Source organism: Phocoena phocoena, chromosome X (assembly GCF_963924675.1).
Source record: "Phocoena phocoena chromosome X, mPhoPho1.1, whole genome shotgun sequence".
In the NCBI taxonomy this organism is placed as follows: domain Eukaryota; kingdom Metazoa; phylum Chordata; class Mammalia; order Artiodactyla; family Phocoenidae; genus Phocoena; species Phocoena phocoena.
Genome location: NC_089240.1, coordinates 62,063,600 through 62,079,237, shown reverse-complemented (window position 1 = coordinate 62,079,237; position 15,638 = coordinate 62,063,600). Strand labels below are relative to the sequence as shown.

At 42.5% G+C, this 15,638-nt stretch overlaps 1 protein-coding gene across 1 annotated transcript; it reads left to right on the top strand.

Moving 5' to 3' along the window:
• The first annotated feature begins 984 nt into the window (after positions 1-984).
• Positions 985-3,438, top strand: LOC136142992 (doublesex- and mab-3-related transcription factor C2-like). Its single transcript, XM_065901286.1, has 4 exons — positions 985-1,199; positions 1,281-1,438; positions 2,101-2,237; positions 3,301-3,438. Exons 1-4 carry the CDS (start codon positions 985-987, stop codon positions 3,436-3,438), a joined length of 648 nt encoding a protein of 215 aa, XP_065757358.1.
• Positions 3,439-15,638: the final 12,200 nt, after the last annotated feature.

Sequence of the window (15,638 nt, the reverse complement as noted above, 5' to 3'; positions counted from 1 at the left end):
AGCGGCCATGGCTCACGGGCCCAGCCGCTCCGTGGCATGTGGGATCTTCCCGGACTGGGGCACGAACCCGTGTCCCCTGCATCGGCAGGCGGACTCTCAACCACTGCGCCACCAGGGAAGCCCAAGCATAATTGTTGAAGTTTGGAGAGGAGCATGGAAGATTGTTGGGAGGCTGTGGAGGGAATGCACGGGTTTGCATGAAAGCAGAGAGGGTGTGTTGGTGCAAGAGAACAATTAGTGTAGTGAGGAGTTGGCTTTTGACTAGATCAGGGTCTGGCATTCACTAGGGGGGATCAACAAACATCTACTTGATAAATAATTGAGGGAATTAATGAAAATAATGATTGAAACAGGGGCTTGAGATCCAGCAGAATGATATGATTTCATGAGATGCAAAGGGGTGTCAGTTTAAAGAGGGAGCAAGAGAATAATTAAGATTTCGATGGGGTGCAAGAAAAAAAATCGGAATGGAAGGTGAGAGGAAGATTGAATGTAGGGCATACAGGAGACTAATAATAGAATTGAATGCAGAGGGGCATAGAATCATGAGTAGGGAGTGAATGAATGCATGAGGTTAGGAAGACAATTGTGGAAGTGGATGCCAGGAATAATAGCTGGGCATAGCAGAATACAAGATGACACATGAGAAAGGGAAGTAGTAATTGTTCAAGGGGGTGTGAGAGTGCATGTGCATGCCTGTGAAGGGTGTCTATGTGGAGTGAAGGTAGGCAGAGAGACTAGTAATTGGATTGAAAATATACAGGACCCATGCCCAGAGTTTCTTGGAACCTGCCTATGCATGAGTGGAGCTCCCTGGGAAGGAGGCTACACGAAGTAAGAAGGGAGGGTACAATCTCATTTCAGTGGTGAGCTGGGTGGAGGAGAATCCAGCCGCCGCAGATGGGGTTTTCCAAGGGCAGAGGACGTACGTTGTGGGTAGGGGATCATGTGGCCACCCTGACCTCCACTCCTTGCTCTAGAACCATGGATCCCGATGAAATGCCTGCTGTGCCCAGCGGCCCCCCTGACTCCACCACTAGACTTGAGACTGGAGCCCCATGGGGGATTGAACCTGGCCCCAGAAGAGCTAAACGTTGCAGAGCCCGCCGCCACAAACACGGCATCACTGACCAAGTCAAGGACCAGGAGCACTACTGCCTCTTCGAGGGCTGCGAGTGTCACAAGTGTGCCCTCTTCTCGTGAGTATGGTGTCTGACAAGGGGAGGGCAGTGGGCTCCTCTAAAGGTGACTGACTTTAGACCTGCAATCCCCCACTTTAGGGAACACTGCAGCATCTTGCCTGCTGAGAGTACCTTGCAGTCGGAGCAGGGGCCACTCCGAAAGAGGCACCTGACTGAAGGACTGATAAGGAGTGGGACCACCTCTCCCAAAGCTCACAGCCATGTCAACAAGTTGGCCATTCAAGCAGGAGTCCCCAGTGAGTATCTCTGGCCAGGGAGGGTGTCTGAGTTTTGGGTGTAGGGAGCATGAGTAGTTCTGTCACCAGTCCTACCACCCAATTTCGATGTGGCTTTGGGCAAGTTACTCCTTGGGCCTTAGCTTCCCCAACTATAAAACCTCATCAATATTATCTACCAAGTGTTGGTGGGCTGGAGACATCTGGGGGGGGTGTGGTCAACAAGGTCCACAGTGGGATGAGGCCTCAGATTGGGTGGGAGGTAGAGTCAGGGGGAGACGGTCAGGGGGAAAGGCTCACCTAAGCTGTCCCCAGTCTCTCACAGTTGGGAAGGAGAACATCAGCTTGAGGCCCACCTCTGTGCAACCCCTGGGGAGGAGTCTGGGGCCAGTGTGGGAAGCTTCCACCTCAGCCACTGCCCAGACCCCTTCCTGTGTCCTGAAGACCTGGGTACCATCTCTAACCCTACTGCAACTTGCCATATGACCCTGGGGGGGGGGGAAAATACTTCTCTCTGGGTCTCATAGTCCCCAGTCCCAAAATGAAGAGTAGGACTAACTGGTCTTCAAGGTCTTCCCAACTCTGCCATCCTGGACTCCTATCGTTGTCCTAAAACATGCCCACATCTCCTTTCCATGGCCGGCTTGGTCCCTGACTCCAACCTGTGCTCTCTGCTCCTGCAGGCAAGCTCCCAAGGAGCTCTGCTGATCGGTCTGGCCTCGGAATCTTTGTCTCTGTCCTGGACTCCAGCACCCTTGAAGAAGCAACTAACAATTTCTCTTTCCAGGAAGACACACAGACTCCCTGCCCTGCCCAGCAGGTGAGTAGAGTGAGAAGGACCATGGAGCTAGTTGTATATTTTGTTATTGAGTGCCCAACCTTCTGGTTAAGGCCATGGCAGCAAGAAAGAGGAAGTGAAGGCAGTGCGGTGCAAGTGGAGGAGGAGGAGGAGGAGGAGGAGAAGGTGGCATCTCAGACTATGGGGCAACGACAGAGCTCTCCCAGATTTGCCATTTCCAATTTGTGAGACTTTGGACAAGTAACTTTACATCTCTGAGCCTCTATTTTCCTATCAGTGTACTGAGAGGGGACAATATTCTACACCTATAGCATTGACAAGAGGACTAGCACAAGGCCTGCCACATAGCAGGCCTTTGACAACTGGAGGCTGTTATTCCACATGAAACAAATCGATGGGATAGAAGCTCCTGCTGAGAAGGGGGGCCATGATGGTGAGGCCCACCATCTCACCCAGGCGAGAGTCTAATAACCATCAGAGAAAAGTTCCTGGAGATGAGCCAAGCTGGCCCTTCAAGTGCCTTGGGAAACTTGATTGGGGAATATGGAGGCAAGAACCAGTCCTTGGACAGGGACAGTAATCACGTCACTCCAGGTGCCTTGAAGATTAAAACACAGACACCTCTGACTTCCCATAATCTTTACTGTTGCCTTGGGAGTTTTGAAAAAGCTGGGAGGAATTAGTGTCTCAGGAAAGATATAGAAAAAAAAAGATACAGAAAAGAAGACAGTCCAAGCCACAACGACTAATGGCCAGCTGGCATTCAGACTCCCACATGCAGATATTGCAAGATCCTTGCTCCTCTCTCTCTACTGGTAGTATGTGCCTGCCAGAGGGGTAAATCCCCTGGCTTCTCCTCTCCTTGTTCCTAGATGCTCAACTCTGATCCTCCAGCCCTGTGCCACCCTTAACCCCCTTCTACTGCAGCCACGGATTCTGGGGAAATTGTGGGGTCCAGAACCCTGGCAGGGGCCAAGCTTAGTGAAGGAGAAGAGCAGAAGGCCTCAGGGTGGCTGGGGACTGAAGGGTCACGGGGGAGGTGTGGGTTCCCAGCTCCCATTCTCTCACATCCTTTGCTTTGCAGGCTCCCAAAGCTTCCGACCAGGTCTCGGTTTCTGCCTCCTCAGAGTGGCAGCGAAAACTGGAAGCGGCCGAGGCTCTGCTGGCTCTCAGAGAATCTTCCCAGGCCCCTTCTGGCTCCATCTCTGTGCTCCAGCCCTGAGTTGCACCAGGTAGCCTGGTCTTTGAAAGGAGAACATGGGGTTGGGGATAGTTGGGAAATGGGAGGCGGTTGTGTTAAGCAGGGCCTGACTGGGAAGTCAGAGTTGGAGGTGGGTTGGGGGTTGAACCTCTTTGGGCCCAGGCAGCCAAGCTCCTCAGTCTGACTCTTGAAGTGGCAGTACATGGTTGTTCAGTGAATCATCGGTTTATCGAGCATAGTGCTCAACACCAAATGTCCAGTGCCCTGATGTCAAGAAATAAGGAAACCAAGTCCCTAAGAGTAGCAGGGACTTACCCTAGGGCATGCAGCATATCAAGTGGAAGAACCAGGTCTCCTGACTCCCAGCCCAGGACTTTCTATCCAGACCCCTGAAGTCTGCTGTGACCTGGGAAGGACATACATAGGTGGTAAGAGCCTAGTCCAGAAGGAGATCTGGTTCCTGCCTTCAGGGAGCTTCCAGTCTCAAGGTGGAGCATGGATGCCTTCACAAGTCGTGTTTTGCGGCTGTATCTCACTGATGAGCCTGGGGAGGAAGGACTGGAGGTGAGATAGACACCTGAGGAGGCTGAGAGGGAAGGCTGGGCACGACCAGACCAAAATGGTGCATTCGGTATGGAGTGTGAGTGAAGCAGCCACCCTGAAAGAACTGCTGGAACAGAGGGGATGAGGGTGGAGAGGCTACCAGTCACGGAGGTCTGGCATGCCAGGCTTAGGAGGTTAGATCAGCCACTGTGGGTGATGAGGAGCCAGGGAATGTCTGAACTAGGGAGGAGCATATTCAGAGACACTGGGCTTGACAAAAAGAAATGTGGTGGCTGTGATGGAGGGTTTGGAGGAGGCAGGACTTGAGGTGGGCAAACCAGCAAGGAAGAGTTCTGTGCAATACAGTCCAGGTGACAAAGCCTTGATTGGGAACAAAAAAGAGGGGAGAGCCAGGAGGGAAAATGGATGTGACCTGACCCTGAGCCCTTTCTTTGTGTCTACAGCTCCTGCTGGAGATAGAGGACTTCAGCCTTCTAACCCCTCTCTTGGACCTGCGCCAGCCAGCTCCGTTTCTCTGCCTAATGGACACCTGGGGTGCATCTCCCCCTTGAGCTAGAAGCCCAGAGGGGGAGAACTCACTAAAATACTGCCTATGTATGCATTTGCAAAATGCTTAATGTCCAAAATTCTTAACGTCTTTTTCTAAGCCCTTAGGCGCTTATATAAGCTTTCAGACCCGTTTTTTTATACGGGGCAATTCCTTGACTGAGGATGGATATTCTTGTACCTCCATCCTTTACTTTCTTGGACCCCAGGGCCTTTTAATGTCTCTTATGAAAACAGGGTTTTACAATCTAAGCTGATCAGTCTCTAAATAGGGTTCTGTGTGAGTCCATATGTTCATCTGCCAGAGGTTTTATTGGATTCATGATTGTGAACATACTGGCATGCTCATATACTTATCCATGCATGTGAAAATCTGAGGATGTTTTCATTTTGTGTCTAGGTTTGTGTGTGTGAGCAAATAATAAACCCTTGTTGTAAGGCACTGAGATATAGGAGTTGTTTGTTACCACAGTATAACTTAGACTCTCCTGACTCTAACAGACTTGTTCAATTCACTTTTCAAAGGGAGAAGCTCTTTACTCAATAACTGGGATTTCTTAACATGGCTAGATAAGAAAATGGTAGAGAAAAAAAAAAGGGTAGGAGATTTATTCATTCAGCAAGTAAGTGCCTATGCCTTTCCTGGCATAGACTGCTGCCAGTTGTCCAGAGGGCCACAAATTGAGATGTCTGCAGAATCAGGCAGATTATATAAATGAGTAGAGCAGGCCAGATGGGGTCTGGCCAATTGACAGTGCATGCTCTACCTAAGGGGGCAGCTGTCACTTGGCTCTAGCCAATTGTTGCCATGCAGGAATGTGGACTCATTGTTGCCCCATCTCCTGATTTTTCAAGAGAAGATGAAATTCTAGATTTCTATGTAAAATATCTCAATTTTCAAATGTTGGCTCTGGTTTCCTCTTTAAGCCCTTTACATGGGCCAAACAACACATCCGAGCAGGCCAACTTTGGCCAATGGAATGCCAGTTTGATTCTAGTCCAATATGTATTTTACAGTGGGGGGGAACTGAAGCCAATCAGGACAAGAAGAATCAAAGAGGGGAGATGAATTAGACCTGGGGACTACTTTTGAAGGACCCAGGAAATACAAGGAAGAATCATTATCATTTCGTTATTCTGTGTTCACCGTATACTAAGCACATATAACCTCACAACAGCTCTGTAAGCTAAGCATTATTATCACCCTTTTACATATGAGGAAATGCGCTCAAAGAGTTGCACAAGTGTTTGAAGGGAAATGTTTAGCCAAAGATGGGTGGAGACTCCCTTCTCTTTGCCTTGCCCTAAATTAGCTAATAAATTTACTTTTTTACAAAGTGTCGAGTGAGAAGTTCAAAGCTTCAAGCCACAGACACCCAGTCAGAAGGGTCTTTCAAGAATCATCCCTTTATTTCATACTCAACGTAACAATCTATAGGAATTGATCAGATCTACCTGCACTTGTTTCTCAGTCCTCTGCTGGTGTTCATGATCCTGCCCACCCACCCCCACCACACCCCGACACATGTTGAGCTATACCTCTTTTAAAAGTCTCTTAATGGCGTAGTATGGGCGTCTTAGGACATTGTTATAAATGGTAGACGTTAAACATCTTTCGTGAACTATCCTTTGGTCGCAGGTTTAAAATATCACTTTACATAACAGTTGTGAGTTGGCCCTTGACTCTGGTATGGTATATAACAACACTGGTTGGATCTGAGGATATCCACCACACCAGGGTATCTGCAGAGTGGATCAATCTCAACCAGTGCCATGCAGGTAAATGTTTAACAACAGGCTCTGTGGAGGAGGACGAGGGTTGGAAGAATCGCACTGTGTTGTAGCATTTGCCGATTTCAAGCTACCAACTTGATGTGCTTTGATGCAGAGTTGGGAAGAGATGCATTTCCATCATTCAGTTACAATAAATAAGCACAATCTCAAGAGCATAGCTAATAGAAAAATGTAGGAAAATAATTAGGAGTCGATGACTTTTGATCATGTATTATGTTCGTTTTCAATATAATGTATGTAATGTAATTGTTGCTGTATACGATTTAGTTTTAATAACAGCTGTGTTTAAAAGCTGGCTCACAAAATTCCTGACAATGTGATAGTCGCCTCTTATGTTCCAGTAAGCGTACCCTCCAGCACTCCACTGCTTTTGGCTCTTGCCCAGAGAGGCACCTCTTCCAAAATAGGTCACACTAACACTGCAGGGCTTGATAGGGCTGCTACCACTGCTTTCTGACCAAGAACAGACTAAAGTGAGGAGAGAGTATTTGTTATTGATTTTTTAAAAATCTCTATTGGAGTATAATTGCTTTACAATGGTGTGTTACTTCCTGCTTTATAACAAACTGAATCAGTTATACATAAACATATGTTCCCATATTTCTTCCCTCCTGCGTCTCCCTCCCTCCCACCCTCCCTAACCCACCCCTGCAGGTGGTCACAAAGCACCTAGCTGATCTCCCTGTACTATGCGGCCACTTCCGACTAGATATCTATTTTACGTTTGGTAGTGTATATATGTCCATGCCACTCTCTCACTTTGTCACAGCTTACCCTTCCCCCTACCCATATCCCCAAGTCCATTCTCTAGTAGGTCTGTATCTTTATTCCCATCTTACCCCTAGGTTCTTCACGACAATTTTTTTCCCTTAGATTCCATATGTATGTGTTAGCATACGGTATTTGTCTTTCTCTTCGGACTTACTTCACTCTGTATGACAGACTCTAGGTCTATCCGCCTCACTAAAAATAACCCAATTTCGTTTCTTTTTATGGCTGAGTAATATTCCATTTTATACATGTGCCACACATCTTCTTTATCCATTCTTCCAATGATGGACACTTAGGTTGCTTTCATCTCCTGGCTATTGTACATAGAACTGCAATAAACATTTTGGTACATGACTCTTTTTCAATTATGGTTTTCTCAAGGTATATGTCCAGTAGTGGGATGGCTGGGTCATATGGTAGTTCTATTTGTAGTATTTTAAGGAGCCTCCATACTGTTCTCCATAGTGGCTGTACTAATTCACAGTCCCACCAGCAGTGCAAGAGTGTTCCCTTTTCTCCACACCCTCTCCAGCATTTATTCGTCCTAGATTTTTTTTTTTTTTTTTTTTTTTTTTTTTTTTTTTTTTGCGGTACGCGGGCCTCTCACTGTTGTGGCCTCTCCCGCTGCGAAGCACAGGCTCCGGACGCGCAGGCTCAGCGGCCATGGCTCACGGGCCCAGCCGCTCCGCAGCATGTGGGATCTTCCCGGACCGGGGCACGAACCCGTGTCCCCTGCATTGGCAGGCGGACTCCCAACCACTGCGCCACCAGGGAAGCCCCGTCCTAGATTTTTGATGATGTCCACTCTGACTGGTGTGAGATGATACCTCGTGGTAGTTTTGATTTGCAGTTCTCTAGTGATTAATGCTGTTGAGCATTCTTTCATGTGTTTGTTGGCAATCTGTATATCTTCTTTGGAGAAATGCCTATTTAGGTCCTCTGCCTATTTTTGGATTGGGTTGTTTGTTTTTTGTTATTGAGCTGCATGAGCTGCTTGTAAATTCTGGAGATTAATCCTTTGTCAGTTACTTCATTTGAAAATATTTTCTCCCATTCTGAGGGCTGTCTTTTGGTCTGGTTTATGGTTTCCTTTGCTGTGCAAAAGCTTTCAAGTTTCATTGGTTCCCATTTGTTTATTTTTGTTTTAATTCAATTTCTCTAGTAGGTGGTTCAATAAGGATCTTCATGTGATTTATGTCATAGAATGTTCTGCCTATGTTTTCCTCTAAGAGTTTGATAGTTTCTGGCCTTACATTTAGGTCTTTAATCCATTTTGAGCTTATTTTTGTGTATGGTGTTAGGGAGTGTTCTAATCTCATACTTTTACATGTACCTGTCCAATTTTCCCAGCACAACTTATTAAAGAGGCTGTCCCTTTGTGTTTCCGTACAAATTGTGAAATTTTTTGTTCTAGTTCTGTGAAAAACGCCAGTGTTAGTTTGATAGGGATTGCATTGAATCTGAAGATTGCTTTGGATAGTAGAGTCACTTTCACAATGTTGATTCTTCCAATCCAAGAACATGGTATATCTCTGCATCTATTTGTATCATTTTTAAATTCTTTTATCAGTGTCTTATAATTTTCTGCATACAGGTCTTTTGTCTTCTTAGGTAGGTTTACTCTTAGATATTTTATTCTTTTTGCTGCAATTGTAAATAGGAGTGTTTTCTTGATTTCACTTTCAGATTTTTCATCATTAGCGTATAGGAATGAAAGAGATTTCTATACATTAATTTTGTATCCCGTAACTTTACCAAATTCATTGATTAGTACATGGCATTGTATCACAAAAGGGAGTTGATTTGTCTGGAGGAGAGCAAGTAAATGAAGTATACTTGCAAAGTACCTTATAAAATGATTTTTATGTTATATATGCATTGAGATCTCAATGTATGAAATCTTACTATACATTGAATTGGGCGATTGGGATTGACATGTATACACTGATGTGTATATAATTGATGACTAATAAGGACCTGCTGTATAAAAACAATAAATAAAATAAAATTCAAAAAAGAAGAATGCATGAAACAAAAACTAATCAACTACTAGGACACAAAACCTCAACTAAGCCTGGGTGCAAATGGTAAAAGTCATATTCTCTGACTACAATGTATCAATAATAGAGCTGTAATTTAATGACAACAGTTTAAAGAAAAAGGCTCAGCATTGTGTAAAATGGGAACAAAACATGTCCTAAATAATTGTTTGGTTAAAAGAAATCCAAAGCTACCGGTAAAGAATATTGAGAACATTTTAAAAAATAAGAACTCGTTCCATTAAAATGTAGAAGACATGGCAAAGTTATATGGAGGCAAACGCATAACCGCTTATACTTTATTATTTAATGGGGAATAATAATTTAAAAGAACAAGCACTTTAACAAAAATAAAATGGAAGATGTTAGAGCAATGAAAATAATAAACTAGAAACTGAAAAATAATAAATCTTGCTATACATACCCCCTGACCCACAAACACACACACACAATGCAGAGATGCAATGAGGCAATAGAGAATGTTAGTAGTGATACTATTGAACAGTGGAATTCAAGTGATTTTTATTTAATTACCTATATTTTTTTCTCCAGTGTCCAGGGTTTAGCAAAAATTCTCCTTGTCTGTCAAGAAGGCAAGAAATGGTAATTCTTTATAAAACTGGAAAGTATGCTTAAAAATTTTTAATTACCTTTATTTCACCTATCAAAGATGTTAAAATTCCATTTTTCCTTTTATTTAAAAACACAGGAAAGTTTAAATAGGAAGACACAAATGATCTGTTCTTCACCAACGCACACCAAAAATAAATCATTGCTAAGATACTGATAGTTTCTTCTCTTCTTTCTGCTGTGTATCCATGAAAACTGAGATTTTAATTATTAAACAATATTTGGATTCAGGTTTGTCTCATGGCTTTGGGAGTCACCTTGATTTTTCCCATATAGTTAAACAGTGGTTACAAAACTACTTACTGAAATAATGCTTATTCTCCCCAGTGATTGAAAATGTCTTATTTATCATTTTGCTTATACTTGTGTGACATTGCTAGTGTTTCTTGTATTTAGCTTCTACTCACAGGCCTTGTGTCAAGATGAATGCATGTTTACATATGGCAGTGTGAGTATGACAACCCAGTTCTTCTCGGGTTGCAAGGGCCAGATGATGTGATATTGATTTATTCAAGGTGCTGTTCATGATTGGCAACACCCTGGAAACTCAGATCTCTTGACTTTGGCACCAATGTTCTGTCTAGTAGACTCATCATTATACTTTGTGCCTCTTCATTTTCTTGATTTCCAAGGGTTCAACTACAACATAGGACATAAAACTGAGCAAGAATCAAAGTACAGGGATTAAAGGAAAAGGCTTTCTTAATCAGTGTCTTGTGTTTCAGGAGCTGGAGGGAGAAGACATCCACGCAATTCATGGACCTCCAAGGTATACAACTACAGGTTAAAATAAGGGGACCGAAGAGCACAATGAACTGAGCCCTTTGTCTTTAAACTTAGGACATGATGTTTTAGTATTTTTATTCATGGTATTTTTTTCATTTCATGTTGTGTAACCTGAGTTTTGTACTTATACTAACAGTGGATAAAAGAAAGAACTGAATTGATTAGTTCTCCATCTTTCCCCTTTAATTTTTCTTGTTGAAGAAAAGTGGCATGTCATTGTTTAAGTACAAGATGAACCTTGGGATCTGGCTAAATATGTTTCTAAAATTGTGGCGAGTCACTGTGTGAACAGAAAGGAATGGAACAGAGAGAAAGGACAGCCTGATAGGGCAAGATCAACAGTGCCAGTGCAGTCACTGTCCACAAGACACCTTAAGTGAATCAGAGAATAGCAGCCGAACCAGACAAGACTGAATAGTAAATAAGCATTTAGACAGATGTGGTCTGGTGTATGCAACATTATAAATGAAGTGAAAAAAAAAAAGATATTTACTACTGCCCAGGAAGGGAAAATGGACAATTGATAAAAGAAGAAATTCAGTAAACAGAGGAAAAATGTTCAATCCTCCCAATTATCTAAGACATTTTAATGTATACAATAGGAGCAGCCTCTTGACTTTCACAATGACAGACTGCCACATGGTAAGCACTCAATAAACATTTGTTGGCAAATGAAGGAGCACGTATAAGAAGGGTTGTCTACATCTGGCAGTGACATCTTGGATCATTCAAAGAGCTCTCAATTGCCTAGCTGAACACTCTCTAACAAAGGTTTATTTTGTCACAGCATTATTCAATTTGTTGGGACAGATCCTACAATTGTCACAAAACTTTTTTCTATTTTAATAAAGACAAATATAGAAATTAATGTTTCTCCTTATTTGTTTCTGAGCTAATGGAAATGGCATGAGGACTTTTCCTGTTCACTTAGGAGTGTAGAAGTAGGATGAAGCTATTAAATGCAGCAATTATATCATTTAGGAGATTTAGACTTAATGGGTTCACCTACTTGTCAGACTGTGTTTCTGAAGATAATTTCCAAATAAAAGCAACCCAAGCTCAAACAGAGTGGGGTGAAAAGGGTCTCCTAGCTCGAGGATCTAATGGGGGGGTTAAGGAGGGGACAGATGTTCATATCTTAATGCCCACCACAGACTTCAACCCTAAACCATGCCCTGTATATGCATTGGGACATCACTTAAGGAAGAACCCTGGGAGTCTTCCCCAGGGCTGTGTGAAGAGACAAATGATGGGGCTTATAGGGACTACTAGAGTGATGATATTTCCTTTCTTTCTGCAGGCTGTCAATGACCCAGATGAGGAACCCGTGGCCTTTGTTGTTTTGATTGATATTATTGAGAACAAATCTCAAGCCAGTGGCCTGTCAAGCCAACCTGCTGCTCCCCATGAGTCTTGGAAGACCCCATTCAGGAGAACCCTGGATTGCTTCACAAGATGCTTTGGGTGAGAGCTATGCCCCACCTTCTAACTCTCTGATTTCTCCCTTCCAAAATGTCTCCCCTTTCTGATAAAACAGGAGAATCCCCAGGTCTCCTGACTTCAAGGTTCTCCCAGATCAGTTGACCTTCCATTTTCCTTTGTAGGATATAATACACATAAAAATTCCATGGCCTGAAACCATGCATGCTGCAAACACAGACCCATGAATGGATATAAATACACCTCTACTGCCACATTCCCCTCTTCTGTTCCATTGGTTGTTTTATAATAAATGCTGGCATGCTTGCTTATTTTTGCTTCATCATATTTGTAGCGTCTATCAATACAGGCAGCAACCTCAGGTGGGATGGGGTTGTCAGGATTGGTGAGGGTGGGGAGTTAACCATGAGGAGCTACCACTTTACTTAGCCCTATGAGGCTATACTTCCACCATCTAGGGGCAGTACTGCCTGTTCCTGAGTCATTGATGGAATAGGACTGTGACCAGTGGACAGTGTTTATTTTTCCCACAGATGTCAGTTCTCACCTTGAGTATGACCATTCCATGTAGAAGTTAGGAAGAAATAATCTCTCCCCAGCCCTTAGCTCTCTAGATATACCAGCACATCATATAGTAGGCAGATGAGCTGTGATTTGAGGGGACCATTAGGAGACAAGTTGTCTCAGGATTCTAGAGAAAGGCCTTAAACTTTTTATTGTAATCAGTTTACAATCATCTCCAATATATCCTTAAACTGAACCCCACCAACATAGCACACCACCCCCAACATCAGGTTGTTCTTTCTCATATTAGGACGATTTTCCCCTTCCTCAGCTGCCCTTGGTAGGTATTGAAACATAATATTTTCCAAGAAAGAGGAAAGAATTTGGAGCATGAATGAACCTAACTCCCACAGACCTGGAGGAGACCTCCAGAGAATTTGTTTTAGGAATTTTCAAAATACATATTCCAGAGTAAACATGTATATTACTTACTAGATAGAATTAACAAGCCAAAAGCACATGCCACAATCAGCCACTTATACATATAAATCTGTAAACGAGTAGCAGTTATTTACAATTTGGAGAACACAGAAAAAACTCTTTCCAAAATCTGACGCAAACTATGAACTCTCTTCACAGAACAGTTCTTAGGCAGTCCATGATATTATGCACAGAATTTCCCTGGGGAATTCAATCAATACATAGCAAAAATTAATACCAAACATACACAAAGTTTATAAGAAAATAAAGGAGGGAACACATCTTAACTCATTTTATGAGGCCAGCATTTTCTTGATACTAAAATTCACAAAGATATTAAAAGAAAACTACAGGTCAATATTACTCATTAGCATAAATGCAAAAATCCTTAACAAAACACTATCAAATTGAATCTACTATTACATAAAAGAGGATAATACATCATGAACAAGTGAAGGTTAACTCAGAATGCAAGACTGGTTCAACATTAAAAATCAAAATTGAAGAGCTTCCTTGATGGCGCAGTGGTTGAGAGTCTGCCTGCCAATGCAGGGGACACGGGTTTGTGCCCCGGTCCGCGAAGATCCCACATGCCGCGGAGCCGCTGGGCCCGTGAGCCATGGCCGCTGAGCCTGCGCGTCCGGAGCCTGTGCTCCGCAATGGGAGAGGCCACAACAGTGAGAGGCCCGCGTACCGCAAAAAAAAAAAAAAAAAAAAAAAAAAAAAAAAAATCAAAATACAAAACTTCAGCTCCGTAAAGGACTCTGTGATGAGGATAAAAGAAAGCTACATGCTAGGAGAAAAGATTTGCAAAGCACATATCTGACAAAGGAATTGTATCTAGAAAATATATTTTTTTAAACCTCAAAATTGACAGTAAAAAAATCCTCTAATTAGAAAATGGGCAAAGGACATGAACAGACCTTTCATTGAAAAGGATATATAAATGGCAAGTAAACACACGACAAGATGTTCATTAGCCATTAGGGAAATGAAAATTAAAACCACAATAAGATATCACTACACATCTTTCTGAATAGCTAAAATAAAAAATAGTGACAACAACAAATGCTGACAAGGAAGCAGAGAAGCTGAATTACTCATACGTTGCTGGTAGGAATGTAAAATGGAACAGTTACTCTTGAAAACAGTTTGGCAGTTTCTAAAAAACAAAAAACAACTGAACATGTAGCTACCATATGACCCAGCAAATGCACTCCTGGGCATTTATCCCAGATAAATGCAAGTTCATGTTCACACACAAATCTGAGCACATTTATTTATAGTAACTTTATTTGTAATAGCCCAACCAAAATGTCCTAGGTAGCTAAATGACACAGTAAACAAAGTGTGGTATATCCATACTGTGGAATACTAGTCAACAATAAAAGAGAATGAACTGTTTCTATACACAACAACTTGGATTTTTCTCAGGGCTTTATGCTCAAAGTAAAAGCTGGTCTGAAAAGATCATATACTGTATGAATTCATTTATATAGTTTTCTTGAAGTTACGAAAGTCAAAATGACAAAGTTATAGAAATGAAGAACAAATTAGTGGTTGCCAGGGGTTATGGGTAGAGTGGCGGACAGGGAAGGGTGGCTATACAAGGGCAACATGTGGTATCCTGGTGATAATAGAAATACCCTGTATCTTGACTGTGGTAGCGGACTCATGAACTTAAAAAATTGAAATCGAATGTGGCAAAATCTAAAAGAAACGACCACACACGCACACAAACACACATACACGAGTAGATGTAAAACTAGGAAAATGTGTTTAAGATCAGTGGATTGCATCAATGCCAATATCCTGCTTGTGATAGGGTACTATAGTTTTTCAAGATGTTATTATTGAGGTAAATTGGACAGAATGCATACAGGACCATTCTGTATTATTTCTTAAAAATGCATCTAAAGAGGGAGGAGATATGGGGATATATGTATACATAAAGCTGATTCAGTTTGTTATACAGCAGAAACTAACACAACTTTGTAAAGCAATTATACTCCAATAAAGATGTTAAAAAAAGCATCTACATTTATCTAAAACTAAAAGTTTAATTTAAAAAAAGGTGACATTGAAAGCTGGCCTTCATCCCTTGCTGGACGTTATATTCCTCTCAATACTACTATCAGTCACTTTGCAACCCAGGTAGATATGGTGGAGAGCAAAGGAGAAGGATTTCAGGAACCTGGTCCTCCAAGATTTCATCAAGCCACTGGAGCAACAAAATCTAAATCCTTCCTAAACTCTGGACTTCTTATTATTCAAGATAATACTCTCCTCATGGTTTAAGCCAATTTGAGTGATTTTTTGTTATTTGCTGCCTAAAATATCCTTAATGATATTCAGATAATCTGTGGGTGCTGTTTCCATTTGATTTGCTATAGGGTTACACATGAAGATTTTTAAAAGTGTGTCTAATATGTCCAAGAATGGTTCTTTCATTGATTTCCCCCCCCAGAATGTGTTTAGTTCTCTTGATCTGCATGCTCACAACTTTTTCTGATTTGGCCAGATGTTCCTCACTTACACTTTTGAGTATTGCTCCAGTTGCAGCAAGTGTGAATCCTCCTCAGGACACCGCTAATCTAGGGCCCTTTCCCTGTTCTCCCTTGTGATCATTGTTCTTGTCATCCTTTTCACCTATCTACTTTTTGCAAC

What these genes read in the sequence shown, in the direction of transcription:
- LOC136142992 (XM_065901286.1), top strand. Translation starts at nt 985, where the DNA reads ATGGATCCCGATGAAATGCCTGCTGTGCCCAGCGGCCCCCCTGACTCC. An exon ending in CACAAGTGTGCCCTCTTCTC is followed by an intron (nt 1,200 to 1,280) that starts GTGAGTATGGTG and finishes CCCCCACTTTAG; the next exon opens with GGAACACTGCAGCATCTTGC. An exon ending in CTCCCTGCCCTGCCCAGCAG is followed by an intron (nt 2,238 to 3,300) that starts GTGAGTAGAGTG and finishes TTTGCTTTGCAG; the next exon opens with GCTCCCAAAGCTTCCGACCA.